The 26,370-nt window shown below is 40.0% G+C and overlaps 1 protein-coding gene across 2 annotated transcripts in view; it reads right to left on the bottom strand.

Moving 5' to 3' along the window:
* The window catches only part of LOC117306845 (trichohyalin-like), an 84,401-nt gene extending 58,371 nt beyond the window's left edge, over window positions 1-26,030 (bottom strand). For both annotated transcript variants that reach the window (XM_033791395.1, XM_033791396.1), the window contains exons 1-17: window positions 25,907-26,030; window positions 24,287-24,468; window positions 23,568-23,963; window positions 22,203-22,291; window positions 21,557-21,726; window positions 20,230-20,523; window positions 18,474-18,714; window positions 17,013-17,196; window positions 15,910-16,118; window positions 14,914-15,037; window positions 13,859-14,016; window positions 12,212-12,383; window positions 11,882-12,014; window positions 11,133-11,382; window positions 10,543-10,667; window positions 9,401-9,604; window positions 8,303-8,496 (exon numbers count right to left, since the gene is read on the bottom strand). In XM_033791395.1, coding sequence (XP_033647286.1) covers window positions 8,303-8,496; window positions 9,401-9,604; window positions 10,543-10,667; window positions 11,133-11,382; window positions 11,882-12,014; window positions 12,212-12,383; window positions 13,859-14,016; window positions 14,914-15,037; window positions 15,910-16,118; window positions 17,013-17,196; window positions 18,474-18,714; window positions 20,230-20,523; window positions 21,557-21,726; window positions 22,203-22,291; window positions 23,568-23,963; window positions 24,287-24,436 — 3,093 coding nt within the window. In that variant the 5' untranslated portion in view covers window positions 24,437-24,468; window positions 25,907-26,030. The remainder of the gene's footprint in view (window positions 1-8,302; window positions 8,497-9,400; window positions 9,605-10,542; window positions 10,668-11,132; window positions 11,383-11,881; window positions 12,015-12,211; window positions 12,384-13,858; window positions 14,017-14,913; window positions 15,038-15,909; window positions 16,119-17,012; window positions 17,197-18,473; window positions 18,715-20,229; window positions 20,524-21,556; window positions 21,727-22,202; window positions 22,292-23,567; window positions 23,964-24,286; window positions 24,469-25,906) is intronic.
* Window positions 26,031-26,370: the final 340 nt, after the last annotated feature.

Genomic DNA, 26,370 nt, shown 5'->3' with positions numbered 1-26,370 from the left:
AGCAGTTGTTTAGAGTTATACCAAGCTGGTATTAATCAAAGTGGTATCTATACCATCTATCCGAACCCAAACATTTTTACTGATGGGGTGAAGGTCTACTGTGATATGGAGACGGATGGAGGTGGCTGGATCGTGTTCCAGAGGAGACAAGATGGTTCAGTTGACTTTTACCGTACTTGGGCTGAATACCAATCTGGGTTTGGTGATCTCTTCTCTGAGTTCTGGCTGGGTAATGATATCCTACGTGACCTTACTGAGTCAGGACAATGGCGATTAAGGGTAGATATGGCTGATTGGGACGGAAACACAGCTTGGGCCAGTTATGATGAGTTCGCTGTATCAGGTGACAAGTACACTCTCCATGTTGGTTTCTATAAAGCTTACAACTCACCAGGTGACTCAATGGCATACCACAATGGCAAGCCCTTCAGTACCAATGATCAGGACAATGATATGATACTGGATGAAAGTTGTGCACAAGGTGCGAAAGGAGCATGGTGGTTTCAGAGCTGTTCTTATTCTCATCTGAATGGCCAATACTACCATCACAGTAAAGTGGTAAAACCACAAGGTTTAATGTGGGAAACCTGGAAAAGCGAACAATACTCCTTGAAGAATTGCTCCATGAAAATACGAGAAATTCTGTAACCTAAGCACAACTGTCTACATCAAGCGTGTAAAAAGAAGTGAACTGGTAAATAGTGGAGTAGGATTCTACTGTCAACACAGATAATTGATTCACACTGAAAACAGGGTGCTCATTCAGATAAGCCCCTGACAAGAGCTAATCGAACAATCACCCACCGCTTTCGTGGTGACAACATGCACCTCGGACCAGCCCAAAAGTGACAGGGCACTCAGAGCTGACCCAGGTGAGCACACAGAATGATGTCAAAGCTATACAACTGTACCGGGGGCAGACTGGGGTCGACCCAGAGAAGCTAATCGAACACACCAATAATAAACTGTCCAAGACAAGTCAGTCAAGACAAAAACGAGCAGATAAACAAGACACCCATTGTGAAGTGGACTTTATAAACAATCAACAGAAACTTGGTTGCCAAGCAAACCAGTGGTGTTTCCAATTTATGCAAAACTCCAACCTACTTCCATGTACATGTATAGGTAGGTTGGAGTTTTGCATAGAGCTGCCCCCAATTGAGAGGGGTTGGTGTTGTTCACTTAATGTTTAAATAAAAGGGTATACTACTGGTTCTTTCACTGTCGTTTAACACCGACCGGGTCGAATTGCCGTATGATAATGGCCCTCACCTTCGGCTCAAGCCTTTATCACACAACAATTCGACCCTGCAAGGTTTTAAACGGCCATGAAAGAACTAGTCGCAACCCTTTTATTCCCTTATTGTTCAATTTTTGGGATAAAAATTTATATCCGTTTCATAATCGCAATATACTTCGAAGTGAAGGTTTCTCAGAATGCATTAACTACGTATCCAAAGCTGCTAAGCTTTTTTAATTGCCATTAATTTTCTGTCACTGCCAAACCTCTACAGAACCTTCCAATTAATTCGGCACTTTAGCCATATGACCTTGTGTTTCATTCAGTAGACCACTTAGACGAGACCTAGTTAAACATGTTAAAGCTCTTTATTACCATCATGCATTATCTAGTGTAGTGTCGTTAGCAATACTCCGCAGTTAGCCACTTAGTATAGATAGCTTGCTCTCAGAAGTTAATTTATAATGAAAACCAATTAAGACTACAGCGGAAAGGAAGACGCCTTCAGTCACTGAATATTGCAGAACCTGTGATAATATAAGACTACACTTTACTTCAATCCTTTAAAAGACAATAAAGTGCTTAATCAAGGCATAGTGAAGTGCAGTCCTCGCTGTGGCCACAAGAGTCTCTGCTTCGTACCTCACCAGATGGTAAAAGCTGTATCTGTAACTGACATTGAGTTAAAGATCAACACCAAGTGAAGATAACTTTACAAGATATGACATCTTTCAGATTTACCTTCGTAATGGAAACCTTCAAAGCTGTCGTCATGGTTGTTTTCATTGTAGAGAGTTGCACTAATGAGTGCCCCAAAGTGTTCAATGAAACTTTCAACAAGGCAAGTAACCGTGCATTAGTGAATCATGTGTTTGAATGGAAGACTGTATCATCTCCTGTGATCTGTGGGCGAGACTGCTCGATGGATCCACACTGTGCATCATTCAACTACAACACATGTAGCCATGTTTGTCAGTTGAGCAATGATACTCGATCTCAAAGCCCTGATGACTTCATTGAGCTGCAAGGAGTTGCCTACTATGATGACAACTTGGAAACTCCTTCCCTTTCCGCACCAGAATCAGCCAAACTTAGTAGTTGTCTGGAATTATACCAGGGTGGTCACCATGAGAGCGGCATCTACACTATCTACCCTGCCGCCAAGACAGATGGAGTGAAGGTCTACTGTGATATGGAGACGGATGGATGTGGCTGGATCGTGTTCCAGAGGAGACAAGATGGTTCAGTTGACTTTTATCGTACTTGGGCTGAATACCAATCTGGGTTTGGAAACCTCTGCTCTGAGTTCTGGCTGGGCAATGATATCCTACGTGACCTTACTGAAACAGGACAATGGCAACTAAGGGTAGATATGGCTGATTGGGACGGAAACACAGCTTGGGCCAGTTATGATGAGTTTGCTGTATCAGGTGACAAGTACACTCTCCATGTTGGTTTCTATAAAGCTTACAACTCACCAGGTGACTCATTGGCATACCACAATGGCAAGCCCTTCAGTACCAATGATCAGGACAATGATATGTTACTGGATGAAAGTTGTGCACAAGGTACAAAAGGAGCATGGTGGTTTCAGAGCTGTTCTTATTCTCATCTGAATGGCCAATACTACCATCACAGTAAAGTGGTAAAACCACAAGGTTTAATGTGGGAAACCTGGAAAAGCGAACAATACTCCTTGAAGAATTGCTCCATGAAAATACGAGAAATTCTGTAACCTAAGCACAACTGTCTACATCAAGCGTGTAAAAAGAAGTGAACTGGTAAATAGTGGAGTAGGATTCTACTGTCAAAACAGATAATTGATTCACACTGAAAACAGGGTGCTCATTCAGATAAGCCCTTGACAAGAGCTAATCGAACAATCACCCACCGCTTTCGTGGTGACAACAGCACCTCGGACCAGCCCAAAAGTGACCCATTCCACAAGCAGGGCACTCAGGGCTGACCCAGGTGAGCCCACAGAATGATGTCAAAGCTATAAAACTGTACCGGGGGCAGACTGGGGTCGACCCAGGGAAGCTAATCGAACACACCAATAATAAACTGTCCAAGACAAGTCAGTCAAGACAAAAACGAGCAGATAAACAAGACACCCATTGTGAAGTGGACTTTATAAACAATCAACAGAAACTTGGTTGCCAATCAAACCAGTGGTGTTTCCAATTTATGCAAAACTCCAACCTACTTCCATGTACATGTATAGGTAGGTTGGAGTTTTGCATAGAGCTGCCCCCAATTTAGAGGGGTTGGTGTTTTTCACTTAATGTTTAAATAAAAGGGTATACTACTGGTTCTTCCACTGTCGTTTAACACCGACCGGGTCTAATTGCCGTATGATAATGGCCCTCACCTTCGGCTCAAGCCTTTATCACACAACAATTCGACCCTGCAAGGTTTTAAACGGCCATGAAAGAACTAGTCGCAACCCTTTTATTCCCTTATTGTTCAATTTTTGGGATAAAAATTTATATCCGTTTCATAATCGCAATATACTTCGAAGTGAAGGTTTCTCAGAATGCATTAACTACGTATCCAAAGCTGCTAAGCTTTTTCAATTGCCATTAATTTTCTGTCACTGCCAAACCTCTACAGAACCTTCCAATTAATTCGGCACTTTAGCCATATGACCTCGTGTTTCATGCAGTAGACCACTTAGACGAGACCTAGTTAAACATGTTAAAGCTCTTTATTACCATCATGCATTATCTAGTGTAGTGTCGTTAGCAATACTCCGCAGTTAGCCACTTAGAATAGATAGCTTGCTCTCAGAAGTTAATTAATAATGAAAACCAATTAAGACTTCAGCGGAAAGGAAGACGCCTTCAGTCACTGAATATTGCAGAACCTGTGATAATATAAGACTACACTTTACTTCAATCCTTTAAAAGACAATAAAGTGCTTAATCAAGGCATAGTGAAGTGCAGTCCTCGCTGTGGCCATAAGAGTCTCTGCTTCGTACCTCACCAGATGGTAAAAGCTGTATCTGTAACTGACATTGAGTTAAAGATCAACACCAAGTGAAGATAACTTTACAAGATATGACATCTTTCAGATTTACCTTCGTAATGGAAACCTTCAAAGCTGTCGTCATGGTTGTTTTCATTGTAGAGAGTTGCACTAATGAGTGCCCCAAAGTGTTCAATGAAACTTTCAACAAGGCAAGTAACCGTGCATTAGTGAATCATGTGTTTGAATGGAAGACTGTATCATCTCCTGTGATCTGTGGGCGAGACTGCTCTATGGATCCACACTGTGCATCATTCAACTACTACACATGCAGCCATGTTTGTCAGTTGAGCAATGCTACTCGATCTCAAAGCCCTGATGACTTCATTGAGCTGCAAGGAGTTGCCTACTATGATGACAACTTGGAAACTCCTTCCCTTTCGGCACCAGAATCAGCCAAATTTAGTAGTTGTCTGGAATTATACCAGGGTGGTCACCATGAGAGCGGCATCTACACTATCTACCCTGCCGCCAAGACAGATGGGGTGCAGGTCTACTGTGATATGGAGACGGATGGAGGCGGCTGGATTTTGTTCCAGAGGAGACAAGATGGTTCAGTTGACTTTTACCGTACTTGGGCTGAATACCAATCTGGGTTTGGTGATCTCTCCACAGAGTTCTGGCTGGGTAATGATATCCTACGTGACCTTACTGAAACAGGACAATGGCAACTAAGGGTAGATATGGCTGATTGGGACGGAAACACAGCTTGGGCAAGTTATGATGAGTTTGCTGTATCAGGTGATAAGTACACTCTCCATGTCGGTTCCTATAAAGCTTACAATTCACCAGGGGATTCAATGGAAATCCACAATGGCCAGTCCTTTAGTACTAAGGATCAGGACAATGATATTAAAGTAAGTGGAAGTTGTGCACAAGATGTTGAAGGAGCATGGTGGTTTCAAAAATGTTTTGATTCTCATCTGAATGGCAAATACTACCATCAGAGTCCAGTGGAAGCAGCACAAGGCTTAGAGTGGGAAACCTGGAAAGGTGATGAATACTCCTTAAAGACATGCTCCCTAAAAATACGAGAAGTTCTGCTGACTTAAATAATTGTACTAAATGAAAAATAAAGTTTTAAAGCAGGATATACCTTTGGTATTGGGAACTATTCAGTTCTTTTGATCCTAAATAAATATCAATGTATACAATTAAATTTATGTGCAAAAATTCCATTTTTAGATTGTGATATCAACAACAATTGTGTAAAGTAGGTTTAAGTGTTGCAAAATTAAAGAGCTGTCACCTTTTTAGAGGTTTTTTTGTTGGCTTTATACTAGGTTTGCTAAACAACTTCGTAGAGCAGGCATGTATATATACGTATGCATTGTAAAACGTCAGATTGAGTGTTACAATATAACCAGATATGTAATTTGTGAAAATACTAATGTTGCTGGCCTAGCTGCGTTTTCTAGCCATTATGTTTACATTGTACCACTGCGCGAGACCATACTTCGACAAGACAGGGATTTACAATGTAGTCTGGCACCCATGTACAATAGACACTGTGTGTTTTATTGTGTACAGAGCACCTGAATAATTTTTACCTTTAAGGTTGTTTCAATAATGGTTCTTTCAAACTTGTGGCAAAACAACAAAGGCTCCCAAAAACAAAAGTCGCTCGAACAGGGAGCCAATTTCATAGAGCTGCTTAAGCAACAAAATTCTTCCTAAAATCAGATTACCAGCCAAGCACTCCACACAATTGTTATGCTAAGTAAACAGCAACTAAATACCAGTCACAAACAATGTTTACAGCATTGAATTGTGGCCAGTAACATTTCTAAAATAAGCAAACTATTTTCGTGCTTAAGCAAATTTTGTGCCTTTAAAAGCAGCTCTATGAAATTGGCCCCAGGATGTAAACATTGTTGTCATTAAAAAAATAATAATAATAATTAATATTTATTCCTAAATGTGTTTAGCACTTAGCTTAGACCACATATATAAGCTGAGAGATTCAAGTAACCACCTAAAACTATTGAATGTGTTTATTTAAAAAAATTATTCAGCTGCTTAATATCTGTTTTAACTCTTAGGTATAGGCCTATTAAGATTTAAAAACACAAACTGTTAGACAACCGAAAAAGAAAGTTCCTTTCAGTTACTGAATGTTGCAGTACTTAACTTCCTTCTAAAAAAAAAGAAAGCAGGGTACACCCCTCGCACAAGCTAGCGTATCTGATCGATACACTTGAATTGCATGCTGATTCACATACCTTTTCGGCGGTATGCTCAAAACAAATTTAGAGAGATACCATTAAGATTATTACAGATTGTACAGTGTAAAGCTTTTAAAACCAAGATACACACCCGAAGTAGAATACATCTGTACTCCAAGGCCCTTGTTTCAATTCGGCATGGTTGGACCAAACATCCACAAACTTGGGTCTTACCTGTGGAGTGTTTAATTAAGGCACCAAAGAATGTAGAGTCCTCGCTCTTGTCACATGTTACTGATCAAATTGGATTCATGCTGTGCATCATTCAACTAAACCGTGTTTCTCAATTATAATAATAATAATAATAGTAATAGTGGCATTACCTTCACATATTCACTTTGAAGGAGTTTAAACATACAGTATTTTCCTGTAAGGTACATGTTCATGACCAAGGTTCAATTATGAGACCGGATCCTTTAGCACCGTGTAATGGTTTACAAGATGTGGTGCAACATTATACATGTATGCTGCAAATGAAATTAGGATCACCGGTCGAACCCCTTCTCTTTTCAATAAGTGCACTGTGTGGGTACTTTTACGTGCATTACACAACACACAGGACCAACGGCTTTATGTCCCATCCAAAGGAAAAAGCATCATGGTTAAGTGTCTTGCTTAGGGTGTTACAACTGGGACTCGAACCCACACTCTACTGATCAGAAACACCAGAGTTTGAATCCTTTGCTCTTAACCCCTAGGCTTTAACACGCTCCACAGATGACAAATGCCATTTTCACTCAACAGCTCTGATGACTTCATTAATAAAACTAATAATAATAAGTTCAGCACGACTGTGCAACAAATTCTGTTCATAAAATTTTGATAGTATTAGCTTGAGTTATTTCTAATAATTAATAATACTAATATTAATAAGTTCCGCACGACTGTGCAACAAATTCTGTTCATAAAATTTTGATAGTATTAGGTTGAGTTATTTCTAATAATTAATAATACTAATATTAATAAGTTCCGCACGACTGTGCAACAAATTCTGTTCATAATTGTTTGATGCTGCACTATGGAGTTATTTTGTAAGGATGAATCCTCAAATCGTAAGGATATCAATTATTTAGTTCAATGGCATCACGACAATAATTTAAAAATTTCCAGAGACTAAGGAATTTATTGTTGACTTCAGAGAATATCCCTGCTACATTGTACTGTTGATTACTGATGTGCTGATTATTATTAGTAATTGTGTACACATGGTTCCAGTTCCGCACGTTTTAATTTAGTCAATGTGTAAATTTCAATATTTTTAGACATGCAAGAGGAAAGTGCACTTCACTGTAGATGTGTGTTTGTGTGTGACAATAAAACAAAACATCACTATTTTATGGCACTTGATCTATTGAGTCTAAAAGCGTCTTATTTCAAGGTCAAATACCTCATGTTTGGCCTATGAGACCCATTTTTATAGCACCTTGAAAGGAGACGGCTTAATCTGAAGAAAACCATTTAAGAAACACTGATGCGAACCCCTTCTCTCACACAAGTGTTCTTGGTTCCTTCACGTTCGCTACATGTTTTACCTGGCAAGTTTATACATGGTGTTACCGCAAACAAAATATGTTAATTTTGCATCAGGGAAACAAAAAAAAAGAATTAAGTCCACAACATTTTTTCAAAACGACAGACATAACATTTGGTCCTAGGAAAAAAGGGCTGACCGACATGTGCGCATGGTGAAGGTTTTAATGCCCATATCCGGCACCCTAATCACATTTAAAAAAAAAATAAATCCAAGGACCAAAAAACTGAATCTCAGTGGGAAAAATATCCTGCATGGAAGAAACTGACTACACTTACCATTTCCACGAGGCCGGACAAGATCACCTCGCTCTCCTTCTCTTGTTCCTCCTGAAGGTCCGCAAGGAGACTCGTAATGACTTGATCAACGACGACCTCTTGTCCTTGACTCTTCCTCTTCAGGCTCATCCTTCTCAAGACGCTCTTGATGGCTCCGGCCTCCTCAAGGATATCTCTCCGTCCCTCGCTCTCCTCTGAAGGTCAATCAGGAGGAAGTTGTTTTTAAAGGCACTGGATTCATTGGAAGACTTTGGAATGCTAGGTGACAGCAGACTTGTGAGAAATATTTCTATTGTTTACATAGTTTTTGAGCTTGCCAACTTATCAAGAACAATGTAACTAAAGTCAGCTGCCACCTACATGTGTTGTATCTCCAAACTCCTAATTGATCTCAAAGTATACATTAGCACAACAACTTACTTGGTAACCAGTAACGGAGAGCATTTGATAGTATAAGACATCGTGAGAAACGACTCCCTCTGAAGTAATGTAGTTTTTGAGAGAGGTAATTTCTCACTAAAATATTTTAATCCGAGAAAGACTTCAGGCCTGAAGCCTTTCTCAGGCATCTAACAGCATACAAACTTATGCAACAAGGGTGGGTTTTTTTCCCATTATTTTCTTGCAATTTTCACATATTTGTTATTTTATGCATGTATCGGGATTCACCAAGTGAGAAGACTTTCTTTTGGTAACTTACCAAAGGTGTCCAGTGCCTTTAAAAAGTACCAACAAGAAGGGGCAATCTCACCCTCATGTAGGGATACACTCCCCCAAACAATTTGGATTGTACAATGGCCCACTGGAACATTCCCTAAAAACGTTTTTCATGCAGTGAAAAAATAAGAAAGTACTTGAATATCCTCCTTGACAACATAGTTTCTTATTCAGCATTAAAACAATTACAGTTGAGATTTCAAATTTACCAACTCAGTTTCCCTTTTCAATTTAAACTTCAAATTTGAAACTAAAAGTCGCGTCCCAAAAACCCACCAGTGATTAATTTAGAGTATTTGAAGGACAACTACGCAGGTGTAAACCTCACTGCTCTTGAAATATTGATTTTATGACAGCTTCAAATAACGCAACAATTTCTACCTTTGCGGTCAGGGTTGAGTTTCTCCGCTGCATCTTTAAGATCCTGAAGTCTTTCTTGCCTCGGTCCCTGTGCCATCATATTGGCAGCTTCCCTCAAGTCATCGCTACCTTCGTCAGTCAAGATGCTCAGGAGGAGTTCTCTCTCACGAACGTGTTTGCTCTCCATCTCCGTCAAGACGGATTCACGCCAGCCTTCCATATCCCCTGAAAGGTATTAAAACACAAAGTTGGGTTTATACGTATATCCAGAGTTTGATTTGTTTTTAAAGGGTCTGGGTTCTTTTGGAAGACAAAAAAAACACAATGTCCACAGATTTACATTAAACTTAAAAAGTTTGAAGATAGTGATGGTAGAAAGCTTCCCTGAAAAAATTATTTGCTGAGGTGCTGTAGTTTTTGAGAAATGAGTAAAATAATGTCAATTAGAAGTAATTTTCGTCTCATTTATCGTGAGAGGAAAATTATTTTAGCTTTTAAAAATATGTATTTTCATGACATTGTTTTACTCATTTCTCAAAAACTACAGCACCTCAGCAACTAATATTTTGAGGTACGCTTTCTACTATCATTATCTTCAAATGGTGTAAGTTTAATGTAAATCTGTTGACATTGTGTTTTGTGTTACTAAAATCCTTTAAAACATAACAATTTGGACTACCAGAATAATGTTACTGTGACGGTTTTCCTAAGCAGAATGTTAAGCACAGTCACGATAGTGAGAGCACTGTCATGATTGTTTGAGCTTAGTCACCATTGTGATAGCACATTCACTGTTGTGAGAGCATTGTCACAAATGTGACAGCAAAGTCACAGTTGTGAGAGGACAGTCACAGTTGTAATAGCACAGAGTACAGTCATGGTTGTAACAGCACAGTCACAGCTGTGACAGCACAGTCACAAAATAATGTGAAAGCACAGTCACGGTTGTGATAGTACAGACACAGTTGTGAAAGCACAGTCACCGTTGTGACAGCACAGTCATGATTGTTAGAGCACAGCCACAGTTCTGACAGCCTGGTAGTAAGAGCCCAGTCGCAGTGGTAACAGCACTGGTTGATACTGCCCCAATCCATGAAGGGATAGAAGTTTAAGCGACTAGTTTCTCGCTGGAATGTAATAGAACGATGAGTTACAAACTGTACCATCAGCAGGTGTGGGAGACTCTTCATAGTTCTGGTTCTCCTCTTCACCATTGGCTTTACGACGTCTACGGTTTGCCAAACGCTCCTTCGCGAGAAGTAACTGACGCTCTCGGTCTGCCTTCATTCTGCAAAAAATTATTGTGCAAAGTTATTGGGATGAGCCCGGTATATCTGATAGTCATGATAGTGGGCATTGGTCCCACAGCAAAATACAAAGAACTTCAGGGAATGAGCAGATATTTGAAATTATTTAAACTGAATAGCTTTGTCAATACTCCAGATAATGAGTTTCATAAAATGGCAACCAACTGAGTCACTGCTGACAAAAAGTCTGAAACTGGTATCCGGATATTATGAGGTACACTGATTGAAATGGTGGCATGTCCACCTTTGAATAACCCCTCGGCTCATAGATTCCAAGGAGCTTTGGAGACGGTATCATTGGCGCTAGAGAAAGAGAATAAAGAGCACAACTTGATTCATTTCAGCTTTTATTTAGCTGGCTGACTTTAAAAAGGTCTGAATTCAGATGAAAGTTAAAAATTTGTCATTGTTTTTTTTTAAATGATTTGAAGTAAACTAAAACTTACTTCTCTTCCATGTTGAGTCTGTTTCTCTCGGACAGTCCGAGAAGGAGAGCAGCTTCATCAAAGTTATCCTCCATCGCCGCTCGTCTCTTCTCTCGCCTCAGTCGCAGGAGAAGAGCTTGACGCTCCTTCTCGCTCATCTCACGACCTTGCTGTTGACGAAGCATTGCCATCAGAGCGTCCATGTCATCGTCGAAACGACCCTGGAGGTCCTTGAAGATGTTGGTGCTGCTACCCCCAGCATCATCAGAATCTGATTTTGAGATGGCGAGTAAAGAATAATCGATTCAAACTTCAGGGAAACATGATTTGAACATTGCTTGCAGAAAAGATGGTGAAATTACTCAGGAATAGTTTCATGTGTCAATAATAACAATAAAAATAATAATTTCGAGTAGTGCAACTCCAAAGAATAATCATTACGCTTCAAACATTGTTAATCCTGGTCAAACTAGGCAATATATTTCATTCCTTTAACTATCTCAGTTCCAATGGGAGCATCAGCCATTGCTACAATGTACTACAAGTATGTAGTGCACTAAGCTAAATTAGACATAGCTCCTGTGGGAGTATACAGCCTGTGCTGCTAAGAATGTAGCGCACTTAGCGACTTTGCCTTTAAGCAGTATGTTCTACTTGATCAGATCTATGAAATTGGGCCCAGGGTGCAAGTGAACCCTTTATCCACATGTCAAGATCTACAGCAAAAGTTATAAAAAAAGAATCGGATAGATTAGACGAGAAAAACGTACCAGAATCATCTTCAGAGTCATCTGAGTCCAGCCCCATGGCGCGACGACGTTCCCTTCGAGCTAAACGAGCTGCCAACTGCTTCTCATACTCTTCACGATTCTTCCCCATTAGCTTCTGGAGACGTTTGCTGTCCTGTCATGGGAAGTAATTGGTAAAATCATGAGCTATAGGCAAAGTTTACAGTTGTTTTTTTAAAACGTTCTATTGTTTAAATCTCATGTAAATTTAAAAAAAAAAAAAAAAAAAAAACACAGTAAAGTAAAGCAAAAATTTCATCTCAAAAGGAGGTCGCGATTTTGAGATATTCTCGATGAATAGTGACCCCTGACCTTCTCAGAGTCCCCTAGGAGACGAGACAGCTCATCCATCTTCCCCTCTCGTCTCAAACGTCTCTCCTCAAGTTTCTTCTTCATCAAGAGACGTTGTCGTTCCTGTTCAGACATCGATCGCCAAGCAGACTCCCCAAACTCCTTCATCAGTAGCTCTGTCAACATCTTATCCCTGTTTGGAAAAAAAAAAGGAAATTCTTTAAGACAAAGCGTGGAGCTGGTGAATAGCAGGACGGGGAGGGGATAGTACGTGTAAAGCTCACTGATCTGAGCCCTTTAAGAGACCATAGCAGCCACAAGTTAAGACTAATCTTATGACTTAAGACGAGTCCCAACCCTGCACTCTAGCATGCAGACCTTAAGATTAATCCTAAGTTAGGACGAGTTACTCGTCCTAACTCGAGATAAGACAAGTCCTAACCCTTTGTGAAATCGACGGCAGGTCACATACATGTACACAGTGTACATGTACATGTAAAGAAGTTAAAGGAAAGGTAATCCTGATATGAATTTCCAAATGTAGAATTTTAACCTAGTATCCCAATTTCTAAACAAAAACTACATTTTCCATGTTTTCTATTTCATGTTATTTCTTATTGACATTTTCACTGGAATTTTTTTATTAAAAATGTGATTTATGTCTAGGCGTTTTTTGATGATTATACAGAAGTGATTGGTTTTTAAAGGGATAAAGTATGGCTTCTGACTGGCACCCTTGAGCACAGCTTTCGACAACATAGGGAGACCTCCAACAAAGGGCTAGATAGCTTAGTTGGTAGAGCGCCGGCAAGTTAACCCAGACGTCTCAGGTTCAAATTCGGTTCTAGACATTTGTGATTTGTTTTTGTTCCAGCCAAAATTAATTTTAAAGTTTATACCAGTAGAAAAACACCCACGTCACAATAACTGTCAGGTTTAGGAAATCAACATACTATAAACTAGAAGATTGGAATGAATTTGGTATTCCAACACAAGCAACCGTGGACCTCCTATTGTCCCCCTTTGTTTATACTTTTGGGCAATAGCTCCCATTTGTTTTGTCCACGTTTTCCAACTGTGGACCCAAACCGTTGACTCTTTCGTTTTAGGTTTGAATGTGTATACCTACTCACTCTTTATGGTCCAGGACCTGTTATTAATCAAGAAACTTGACCATGATTGATTAATGATTCGATTTTACATAAAGCCACAGGTCCCCAGTGTTGCTTAATAGACAAAGAAAAGGGGTTTGCCCCAACATTTCTGGTCTGGCAGTGGCTGCTGAGTGTGCCGCAGCAACTTGTAAACCCATAATTACATAAATGGGTAAAACAAAAAAATTCAAAACTTGTCTTGACATAAACAATGATAAGCGCTTTGGGACAACCGTTAACCAAGCACTACATAAAAACTAGTTGTTATTTATATTAGTATTAATATATATTTGGTTTGCGGTAACACCATGTGTGTATCTACTTGCCAGGTAGAGTTGTTCTTAGAGAACTGTCTTGCTTTATTCTACTGCCGCGGAGTAGATAATCGGAGGTTCAGGAGACTTCTCAGTTCTGAAAAGAACTGTCCTGCTTTTTAACTATTACCAGGGCGGATGGTATAGAAAATAGACTGGACTACCACTTTGGCTTATAGGATCGTATTAGTATTACTTACCTCAAAACATCGTATTTATCTTCTAAAGCTTGCACCAATTCCTGCTCTTCAGCGCTGAGTTCAAAGGTTGAGAGAAGGACCGATGAAACATTGTCTAGCCATTCTTCAACCCTGGCTCTATGTTCTCGTTTCCACAGTTCCTTTAAAACTTCAGCCGTCTGAAGGAAATTGAAATATATATCACTCAAATCTGTCACTCTGTGACGCTCAAGGCACTCCAACATTCAACATTTTTCCAACAAGGTATGTGGAGCTATGTTGTTGAAGTATGAGACCATTTTCCTTTGTTGCAAGGTGCTGTGTGGCGCAATATGCAGCCAATCAAACCAGGAACACCAAAAACCCTTTCTCTTTTCAAAAAGTGCACTGGGTTGGATTTCACAAAGAGTTAAGACTATAGTCTTATTTTGAGTTAGGACGATCAGCTACCCATCCTAACTTAGGACAAGCGGTAAGTTGTTAATAACTCCTAGGACTAATGTAGGTTAGGACTATCTTTGAGAAATCAACCACCAGGTTATTTTACGTACATTACACAACACAAGGGATCTACGATTTACGTCCTATCCGAAGGACGCAGCAATCAGTGCTAAATGTCTTGCCTCAGGACAAAAGTTTCACAATTAGAAACATCAAAGCTTGAGTCCGGTAATCTTATCCGCACGGCCAAGGCAGGCCGAGAATGATGGAAAAAAGAGAGATGAATGAGGGAGAGGGAGGCACTTGTCCATCACAAGCCATGCTACATGTATGGTGGTTGGGGTCTCTATAGAACAGGATTGAGTGGAAAGTCCTCCACACAAACATGACAAACATGTAATCATGACTTTTGTTTAAGCCCACGTCACCACATCCAGCTACATAATCATTCATTGCCATTGACTGAAAGTCTTTTAACATTTTCCCTACCTTCAGAAATGTTGGTTCACCCTGCGAAGGCTTGAAAATGCCAGCAAAAAATTGTTAGCGTTGACTTCTTGTGAATTGCCCCTCCTTATGTTTAAAAATATCAATCCCCCGGTGTTCTAATCAATCAATTGTATTTGATGTCTTACCATGGTCTGCATCTCAACAAGTACACTCTCTACTTCTTGGGATTGTTTCTGCTGTAGATCGGCCAACACACACGCTGAGACTTGGTTGTCTGTGAAGTTATGTCCACCCCTCATATCACTGCGCCTGAACATGGAAGAAGCAAACAAAAATGACGTTTAAGTGATGTAAGCAATGCATCAGATATAGACCTGAGTATACAGTGCTAATCGGGGTAAATGGGTATATGGGTAAAATCGAGATCAATATTCTTTATCCCCGATGCAAAATTCCATTTATTAAACCACTTATATTCTTTGTAGACTTTTCCATGGCAACGTCACAGCCAAAGTTTCTGCCAACCGAGGTTGAAAAATATATGGAAAGCCATCAATGCAAAACAAAAAAAGATAGCTACTGTTTGTAAAAATTGTATACAAATATTCAAACAAAGTGTTGCATTTTTTTTTAAACAAACAACCAATCATGGGAGATATTTTATTTAATCACAAGTTTGCAGAAGTATCTGTTAACACGATTGGGTGTTTTACTAAACAATGGGCCGTCACTGCCAACAAGCTTAGTTTGTTTATCAACAAAAAAAAAGTACTTTTCCGGGCTCTGTGAAAAAGAGGGAGAGTAAGTTTTTGAATGGTCCCAATACTTCCACAAGCCGGCTCTAGTCATCGTCAGAAACCTGAAGAGTGAGAGACATATTGGTGTATTTATAGGAATTCAAAGGTTTCAGTATAGAGTCAGTCACTGCTCTGAAAGGAGCACTGTGGTTGATGTCTCTGAAAATCTCATCTCCTCACAACCGGACTTTCTCCCCAAATATGGAACATCCTCCCAGTATGCATCAGAAATTGTAACTCTTTGCCATTATTCAAACCCATTTGTATCAGATGTCATTTGTTGTAGTTTAGTACCTTTAGTTTTGTTCTTTCAGCACTTTGATCTCGATGAAAAGGGGCTTTACAAATGCTCTGTTGTATGTACGCATGTAAAATGAAACCCACCTGTTCTCATGATAGAGTCCCGTTCCTTCCAGTAAGATTTTCAGATGGACCGCCCGCTTAGATACGAGGTGCTCTGAGGGGCTCTTGCGCCAGTTGGATCGTTGGCTTCTCAGCTCCTTCAGTCGATCCTCTCGCTGTTCCTGGTTTTTCCTCCGGGCGACAGAGAGCCAGGTAGAGCTCTCCTTGCCTTGGAGAAGATAAATAATAATCTGGAAAACGAATATTCATTAATTTAAATCTTGCTTGTGCAGGGGTCGGATTAATTGCTAACAAAAAAGTACAAATTTATTTTGTTAGCAGTATGTAATTTGAGAAAATAGAATTAGCTGTTGCAAAGAACTTACCAACCAAAAGGACCAGGGCTCTCTTTAGTATGTTAATTGTCAGCATTGTTCATTCATTCAAACTTACATTTATTTCCATACTTCATGAAAACAGTACAAACAATTTTTTTTTCTTAATGGAATAACCAATAAACAAAGCTATTTAATGAGGCAGAGAAAAATAAATAAATAGAGTATGGGGGCATCATCGGAAGCCGAGGCTTATGTAGGGATGCCTTGGGACAGACAATGAATGGGGACAAGAACGAATGGACAGACAAAAAGAACAGAGACTTGGAAACAAGTAATGGAGAGCTGTTGATAATAGAAAACATTGTGAGAAACGACTCCTTCTGAAGTAACGTAGTAAAGTAATTTTCCACGAATTTGATTTCAAGACCTCAGAATTAGATTTTGAGGTCTCGAAATCAAGCATCTGAAAGCACACAACTTTGTGTGACAAGGGTGTTTTTTCTTTCATTATTATCTCGCAACTTCAACGACCAATTGAGCTAAATTGTTCACAGGTTTGTTATTTTATGCATATGTTGAGATACATGTACACCAAGTAAGAAGACTGGTCTTTGACAATTACCACTAGTGTCCAGTGTCTTTAATATGTAAAATTGACAGTACTATCTACAAACGTCTCAAATCGTTCCTTTTTAACAGGCCATGTACAGAGCTTTCTATATGTGTTATTTATAAATTTCTCCTTAACAAAAAAACTATTAGAGATACACTAAAAAAAAATTTAAATCAAAAAAAAATTCTCTTTACCTCTCTTTCATAGTTGTGTTTCTTCAGGAGCTGCCTGACTACTTCCACCTGCCACGCCACCACACCTCGATTCTTGCCGATCAGATGGCCGTCATCGTCGGTCACCTTCGGTGGTTTCTTACCCTTCCTCTGGTGCAATCTCTCCAGGGCCAGCAACTCCTCCAGATCTCTGTCACTATCAAAGCTGTCATTAAACAAGCACTGAATTAAAGTTCTGGCAGTTAACCCTTTAGCCTATGTACTAGCACGCACGCAATATTAAACATAACGTCACACGCTCCTCAGTGCGCCATGAAAATTCAATCGATTTCCGGCCGTATCCAGAAATCGTTGGATAACTGTCGGTGTGATTATTTTCTTGTGTTACAAATTGAGTTTATTTCGTAGAGGATGAAATTATCTTTGGAATGATTTTCACAGTTGCTTTGTTTGACTCACCAAATTCAAGATTTCAGGTTGGAAACATAGAGAGATCAACAAAAATTTGAAATCGTTGTTTGCATATGAAGTGAAGGTTTGTTGTTTGCGTGGAAAGTTTTCTCAACTTTACTGTTGTCCGCCAGGAAAACAACGCTACGAAAAGTGGTTGAAAATAATCACAACATACCTTTAGAAATTAAAACGAACGCCTCTATTACCCACAGATACCTTCTGTACCTAAAATCCTTTGTAAAATCCTTTCAAATCGAGGTATTCCGTATGTAAAAACGCCAGAAAGTTTGATGCAAAACAAGCAGGAGACTGCCATTACTGTGTACATGCGCGCGTAGTACGTGGTACATCCCCAACACGGTCCACCCACACAGAGAAAACGTACCGCTCCACACAGAGAAAAAGCACCTACATGCGTTGTTTGATTGTGAAATGACTTTCAACCTTTAAACTTTACATCATTTTTTTCTTATGTGGACCATGTGCTATTTTTAAACTGTTGTCATCATGAGATCGATCTATCTACGGCTGTTTGCTGCGTTTTAATCGCATGTTTAACACTCAAAGTACACCATGTCAAACTGCGCGGGCGCATGTGGGCGGTATGCATACGAAACACTCCAAGCCCAAATTCTGAAAAACGCGAGGTCAAACAAACCAGTGCGACAAAGGACTCGGAAGTCATCGGCGGCTATTTGATATGGAAAATAGCGCCCTCAATTGGCCAAAGCTGGAGAACTGTGCACAAACCCTATTGGGAAATTGCGCCAATGACGTCAAGGGGTCATTGCATATCATTAGCATAGATAAGCAGGTTTTGACTCTCGGCTGAAAAGCCGTGCGGAGAAGTGCACTTTTGACTTGAATTATTTATTACTAAATGCAAGTTTTTAGCATAAAATGGTTATAACCTGTATCTACGATGTTTATTTGGCCAAAAAAAGGTAATAGTTAAAATATTGAGATTATCCTGTAGCCCCTGTTTAAGCAACTCCATAAAATTAGGCTCAGGTTATTAGTGTAATTTACCTAGAGGTTATATACTGCTGTGGACGTTCAGCGAGTCCAGTTGCCATTGATGAATACTCAAACGACTCCCCTTCATACGAAGCAATCAGCTGCTCTGCGGCCAGTGACGAGTACTCGGTGATCATCTCTGCCGAGGTCAACGCCCTCCGGTTTCCCATTTTGAGAACGGAGAGGAGGAATTCGCGCTCTTTCTCGTGTCTCTTGTGGAGATCGATGAGGAGCTGCCCGCAGGTTGTTGCCCCTGACGATGTCAATAAAGTGTTAACATTATAAGTCATTTATATCAAATAATAAACCACAAGGGAAATTTTATTACAATCAACCAGGTCAGCTTCACTTGGTTTTTTAAAATTGATATCTGGGATACACCAATTGAGAATACTGGACCCAATTTCATGGCTCTGCTTACTGTAAGCAAAGAATCGGCGCTTACGGAAGCAGGTAACTCCATGCTTACCTGAAGCGTATCTTTCACGGGTGAGCGGGGAAGTATGGCTTCTGCGCTTGCATACATCCCATTACTAGGCATTCTACGCTTACACAGCTAGCACTAGCCTTGATTCAAGGCTGTTGGCCCGGTGCGCAGCACAATTCGGCAACAAAAACTGCACGCAGAGCACACGAACATGTATACATTGTTTGTGCAGTACATTGTACAGCGAGAACAGTATAGCGTAATCATGAGTACGGTCGTGTCTTCAACCTCGTGCGTGTGGCTCAAACAGCAGCCTTGATGAGTTTGTAGCATTTTATTGGAAATCCGATAAAAAGGCATGCATGATATGGGCGTGTCAGTCTAAACATTGGCCAATCACAGGCGCGATTGAGAGTGACGTATTACTGCTAGCAATCATGCCGCATCCATGTGTGTGTACGCTGTAAGCTAGCTGTATGTATACATGTACTGTACATGTGCTTTAGCAGTGTCGGGAGCGTGGTGTATGTTAGCTATGATGTAAGGGGTCTGAATGCGCTGCCTGACGGTATACGGCTACACCGGTGCCGGACAAGCCTCGCTCGGTCGGTACGGTGTTGACAACTGCGAGGAGAGGAGGGGTTCCTTGGCCCGTTGTCTTGCGGTTCATTATAACACCAGGACTAGCATCATATTAGTACAATGTAGCTGGTAGATTTGTCCCTGAATTGGAAGCGGCTGTACTAAGTGTAACGTTGTAGTGTAGTAGTATGGCACGAGTTAGTTTATGAAATTGATCTTACTTGTAGTTGTTGTTCAGCCACACACCATCTTCTACCGTCTGGTATGTTTTCAACCAACACATATTTTCGATCCCCAACTTTGTTTACCGCGAGAAACATAATTGAATGTCTACATTAAAGACAAAATAAACAGCTGGGTTTCTTATCTCATGGAACCAAACATGGCCGGTCTGAAATGGGGAAAACAGAATGTTATTAAGTGTTTGTGCTTCAAGGGGATGGGGTGTGTTATACTGTCATATGCCCAACATCTAAGAATTCTAACCAAGTAGCCATCTTGCCAGAAACCCATGACACCTGGATACTTTGAACCTTTCTTAAACGGAGCAATAAACTCAATTCACACACTGTACATGGTGTATATAGTCTAATTTTTTCTTCCTTCTATTTCTACATCCATGATTGATGCATTAAACGCGGCTGTTTTATTTTGTTGAAAGCTTCTGTAGTTGTGCTACATATATGGGCACAACTCCTTGAAACACAAATTCATAAAACATAGCAATGCGTTTTTTCAGTGGTGAAGACAATTAACTACCTTGCACTTTCTGAGCATTCTCGTTTGAAAATATCTCATAAATCTCATCCTCCGTCTTGCCGTCGGCCTGAAGCATGGCCACTTTGCTCTGATGGTCCATGGCCTGGCGTTCAAACTCGCTGCGTAAGCATCCCATCATGGCAACGAGGCGAGAGTCGTAATGCTGGTAGGAGATGACGAGACGTTGAATCTGCTCCAGGTCCTTAGTGCGTCTCAGGTGGTGCTCCTTCATCTGGACGCGGAGGACTTGCTCCTGTTGCTCGCCTTCGGACATTGACGACCAGATGGACACACCTTGACAACAAAGACATAAAAATACAATTAAAATATCTAGAAGTAAATAATATTTGACACAATTTTGTTATCATTAATAACCCTTTCTTTTTTCAAAGCTGCCTTCGTGAAAACTAAAAATTGATCAATGGTGATCAGGGACCAATTTTATAGAGCTGCAAATACACCTACGTAAACAAAGGTAGTGCATTGCTCCTAGTGGATGATGCCAATACCTTCATCTAAAAAGTGACCGTCCGGCCATGTGATAGGCAATATGTCAATAACAAAAAATTGAAAACAAGTAGGAAACGTAGCTAAGCATAAAAAAAAAATTACGCTAAGCAAAAATGAGCAGGATACCGGTCACAGATGGTACAAGTGACATGGTATTTTGGCTGGTAGACTTATTCTGGTAAGCATAACTTTGTTGTGCTTAAATAGCTTCATTTTGTTGTGCTTAAAGCAGCTTTTTGTTTCGCTTCAGCAACTCTTTGAAAATGGGCCCTAAAAGCAGGTTTTACCGTAACCCTCCAGCACAAAGCTTCTTTGTGAAAACAGAATGCAGAACTCAAATCAACAAAACCTCATATGCCAGTACAACATCGTATCTCCATTCTGTAACATCGTTGTATCTTGCACGAGAGACACTTCATGCAAAAAATATTGTTTCTCGCCGGCGATTGTGTCTTCGCCTGTGATACTCTAAGCAAAATATGTTGGCACTTTCTAACTCGGGTTGCACTGACACAATGGGTGTGTTCGATTAGCTTCCTCGGGTCGACCCCGGTCTGCCCCTGGTACGGTCGAATAGCTTTGATGTCATTCAAGGGGCTCACCTGGGTCAGCCCCAAGTGCCCTGCTTGTGGAACGGGATCACTTGGGGCTGGCCCGAGGTGCACGACGTCACCACGAGAGGGTGGGTGACCATGCCATTAGCTCTAGTCAGGGGCTCACCCAAGTGAGCCCCGGCAGGGTCACCACAGGGAAAAGCTTATCGAATGCACCCATAAATAATGTTTAAAGTGACTGAGAACACTACCACTTGACTCACCGATATGTTTCTTGACAGCCTCCCAGAGCAGCTTCTCCCTGAGGATGTCATATTTTTGTTCCAGTGCCTCCATAAGGTCTTGGACAGTGACGCGATTCCGCATCTTATAATCTACCTCGTAGTCCTGGCCATCGTCAAAGATCAACGCCTCGACCCCAAGGTTCACCCATCTGTGACAAATAGATTCAGCAACAGACCATTTTTATATTCTTGCATCAATGAAAATGAAAATTTAATGTAAAATCTTAATGAAATGGGAGCAATAGGTGTTCACAAGCTCCTAAAGGCTAAGTATACTTTTGGCGTTTGGAAGTTTGATTGTTTTAAAAGTACTATAACCTGTGAAAATTTCATTTCAAAAGGTTGTAGGCTTTCTGAGCTATCACTGAATATCCAAAGCCATTACAATGTACAGGTATGTCTACAAAGGAAGAAAATCCATAATTGGAACACACATTCTGAGAAATGTACCTGACTACAGTATAATTGTTTCTCAGATTTAATTTGTGGAAGATGTCTTTTCCATAACCACATATAGTTTGAAGTGAAATGGTTCTCAAAATGCTTTAAACTACCAAAATCTGCTTCTAACCAAGTTTGTATTGGCAATAGTGATTACCAATCAGATATCTTTAACTTCACTAACCTGTTGAGCTTGCGTCTGGACTTTCTGCGGAACTGATCTTGATACTGGTGCCTGTTCTGAGCCTCTAGGGTCTGGGAAAAATCATCCTCCTGTTGTAAACAAAAACAAAAATGCATTGAGACACTGGACACTATTGGTAATTGTCAAAGACCAGCCCACTTGGTGTATCTCAGAGTATGCACAAAATAACAAACCTGTGAAAATTTGAGCTCAATTAGTCATCGAAGGTGCGAGATATGAATGAAACTCCCATCACAAAGTTGAGATGCTTGAATTTGGGTCTCGAAAATCGAATTCATGGAAAATTACTTCTTTCTCAAAAACTACGTTACGTACTTCAGAGGGAGCCGTTTCTCACAATATTTTATGATATCAACAGCTCTCCATTACTAGTCACCAAGTAAGTTTTATGCTAAAAAATATTTTGAGTATTTACCAATAGTGTCCAGTGCCTTAAAGACATTATACCCTTTCGGTAAACAGTATTGTCCAAGTCCCACACTTCGTGTATCACAACTTATATATAAAATAACAAACCTGTGAAAATTTAGGTTCAATCGGTCATCGGAGTCGGGAGAAAATAACGGGAAAACCCATTTTTGTTTCCGCGCGTTTCACCGTGTCATGACATGTGTTTAAAATAAATCTGTAATTCTCGCGAACGAGAATTTATATTGTTTTAATGTTTTCTCAAAAAGTAAAGCATTTCATGGAACAATATTTCAAGAGAAGTCTTTCACCATTACCTTCTGTAAACCCTGTAAATTATTTGTAAATCTGTGAACTTTTTTTTTTTTTCTGTACCGAAAGTGTATAATGGCTTTAAAGACTCAAAGACATACAATGTGAAGTAATTTAGTGTTTTTTGGTGTATGCATCGCCCACTTCACACAAACTGGCGCCATTATTCATACATTTTATACTTGGACTTGGTTTTTACAGCAATATTCATGGGTGAACATGGACAAAACTACAGCTTTATAGTTGCCTTTTTAACAAGTAACCCCAGGCCAAAACATCATGGGATTAGCGATCATTTTTTTTACTACCCCTTCATTAAGGAACAACTTACTGATTAATACTAAACTTTCTCCATCACAAGCTTTGTTCCAAACTTCTTTCAAGACTCACCCAACGATGATCAACATTCTCGTCTTCTAATTTGTCACATTAGCATCTTAAGGATGGATACCAGCGCGTTATAAATGCCCATTATTATTATTATTATTATTATTGTGCTCGAGATTGAGCATGTTGAGTGGGTTTTTGTTTTGCGTTACTTTTCTTGACTTCAGTCGCCATTGGGCTAAAAGGGTTAAACAACAATAAAGTACACAATAAGTTACGTTTGATAGAATCTCTTACCTGCAGAGCAGCAAAGTCCTTATAACTCTGGAAATCTGATTTCCTCCTCGCCCGGCTCAGTTGTTCCCCTGCAGCGACAATGTCCCTCAGCCCACATTCCTCAGCCGCCTGAAGCGGAGGGTTACACAGCCAAATCCGAATCTCGTTGAAAGTGACGTCGTCGTTGGACATCTCTCTAGACTCCATGAACATCTGCCAGGTCATCATGGTGAACTTGTCCTGGTGCGTGGCCTTCATGAGGACCAGGGCGTCTCTGAGCGGGATGCGGTGTCCCCCGCGGAAATCCAGGGCTTGGAAGTCCCACCAGGCTCTCTCCTCGATGGTCCGACGTCTCTCAAGCTCAAACAGGACATCGAGAAAGCAGAATTTAGGACATCTGTCTCCCCCATTACACACCTGTATTAGAATATCCATGCCATAGAATACTATAGAATACAAGTATACTATAAAAAGTAACTGTAAATGGTAAACTTGCAGCTCAGGTACATTGTGTAAAGCCTCTTTTGGAGCAGTGTTGTCTCGACGTTCAATCAGTTTATTCTGCCCGTCTTCAGGAGTATGCAAACATGTACAGCAGAAGAGCAGAGTATACAGGTCGAAACTTAGAGATCACAACCCCTTTTCAGAGCCAACACTCCCTCTAAAAGAATTGTATACATGGTTGTACCGACAAGTTTACAACTATTGTTTTTCTTTGTTTTTTGTGTGTGTAATATTACCTGATGTATTGTTGCTTCCACTTGATCAGCATTTATTGGCGTGAAGTAAAACGCTTTGTGGAACTCCTGAAGCTGCTCAGAGTCAATGTAACCACGGCAACTTGGGTCAAGAAGATTAAAGATGGCTTCAAACTCTTCTTCCATCCCCATGGCGATGTCTTGGATATTAAAATCCCTTTTTACTGTATTTTTGATCGGGGCAAAATGAGTTGTTTAATAATCATGACTGTTGCATATAAATATATCAAGCCAAGAGAAAGAAGGAATTTTCCACGAATTTGATTTTGACCAAGCATAGCAGTATCATTTGCAGCCCTTGAATTTCATCCTTGAAGGGGCACAGCAATTTTCCTCTTGCGGAGGCGCACTTCCAACGTGGAAAATGTAAAATTGTATTGGAACTTTGCAGTTTTGAGTTTGCGGAGTGGATTTTCTGGATCCCACGTGTAAGTTTTGAGAGTTCAATGAACACATAGAGCCTAATTTTGGCGAGATTTGATTTAAACAAAACATTTCAAAAGCACAAATAAAAAGGTAAAAACTAAACGCTTGTGTTGTGAGATATGATAACACATATTGGAGACAATAGCGGAACGCATCTCATCATACATTGTAGTTCTACTAAGAGTAAACCCCTGTCTTCCAACCTGGCCTACCAAAAATTTAGCCCTGACTACAATTGACCTTCCAGATTTTTCTTTTTTTTTAATGTTAAAAACATACAAAAACATTTTAACAACTTGAATGTCATTTATAACCTATTCTGAATAAAAAACAAACAGCAAACATTTTACATTAAAAAAAATACAAACTGTATACCAAAGAACAACACCTTCAAAGGAAACATTTTATTCCAAAGTTATTCAAAGTTCAAGTTGGAACTTATTTTACTTGTTGTTTGTTAGTTCTTTTCTAATAAAGTGCAAGTTTTTTTATTTTTTTTTTATCTAGTGTAGAAACAGAATGTAATGCAAGTCTTTGCATTTTTATCTATGTGTTGACTCACTCGACATCATGGGTGGAATATCTTATCACATTTCAAGATGCCAAATTTCAATTCAATTTAATTCAATTAAAAAAACTTCAATCATTCTTTCATTTTTTCAGGCAATTACGACAGTAGATCGCTGGCCCAATTTCATGGCTCTGCTTACCGTAAGCAGGGAATTCTGTGCTTACGGCAAGCGTATTTCACGGGTTAGCGGCGAATTTAGGCTTCTGCGCGTGTGTACTCCATGTTACTAGGCATTCTACGCTTACAAGGCTAGCGCAGAAATTCGGCCGCTTGCACGTAAGCGGGGAATCACGATCATAAGCGCAGAATATGGCGGTAAGCAGGGCCATGAAATTGGGCCCAGATCAGCTCCATATAAAAATAGAAATATACAGTATACACAAATTAAAAAAATATAAAGATCATTTGACAAAATGACAAAGCACTTTACTTTTTGCTAGGCGCAAACTTGGAAACTTTGTTGGGGGCGACTTAAGTTTGGAGGGGCGAGATGACTGGTTTCCAATCAATTATTAATTAAGTTAAACAAAATTATTCATTTGTTTGTGGCCTGCCCGAACAGCTATTATTTAATTTGACAATAACTGAAAAATCTATAGACTAACCTCACCTGGATCCCCTCACCTTGTAAACAGCTAGTGTTGTCTTCATTCTAGGTAAAACTGGCACATGCCATGTCGAGTTTTGCAAACTTCGGAGCCTCTTTCGTTTCTTTCTGTAAACAATCGCATCCTGTGGTCCTGTGCCTATGTCGTATGTGTGTGTATGTGTTGAGATAATAAATTGACGTCATCCTCGCTGGGGCAACGTTTAAACAAATTTACCGGTACCACACGATCAAATGATCTAGGCTAGATTACCGGTTATGAACGCAGGGTACCAGACTTGATTACGGGTGGAGTTTTGTGACTAACTCGTCCCCTCGGAGTGTTGCATTTTTTTTCACATCATATTATTACGGGGTTGAGCAAATTCCCCACCGAATGAATTTCAACTTCGTTCTAATTTGTATACACTATCACATCGTCCCCACAAAGTTAACACATTGATGAGTAGCACTCATACACCA

This window comes from Asterias rubens, chromosome 2 (genome assembly GCF_902459465.1).
Source record: "Asterias rubens chromosome 2, eAstRub1.3, whole genome shotgun sequence".
Lineage (NCBI taxonomy): Eukaryota > Metazoa > Echinodermata > Asteroidea > Forcipulatida > Asteriidae > Asterias > Asterias rubens.
This window is presented reverse-complemented; position numbering and strand designations above follow the sequence as displayed.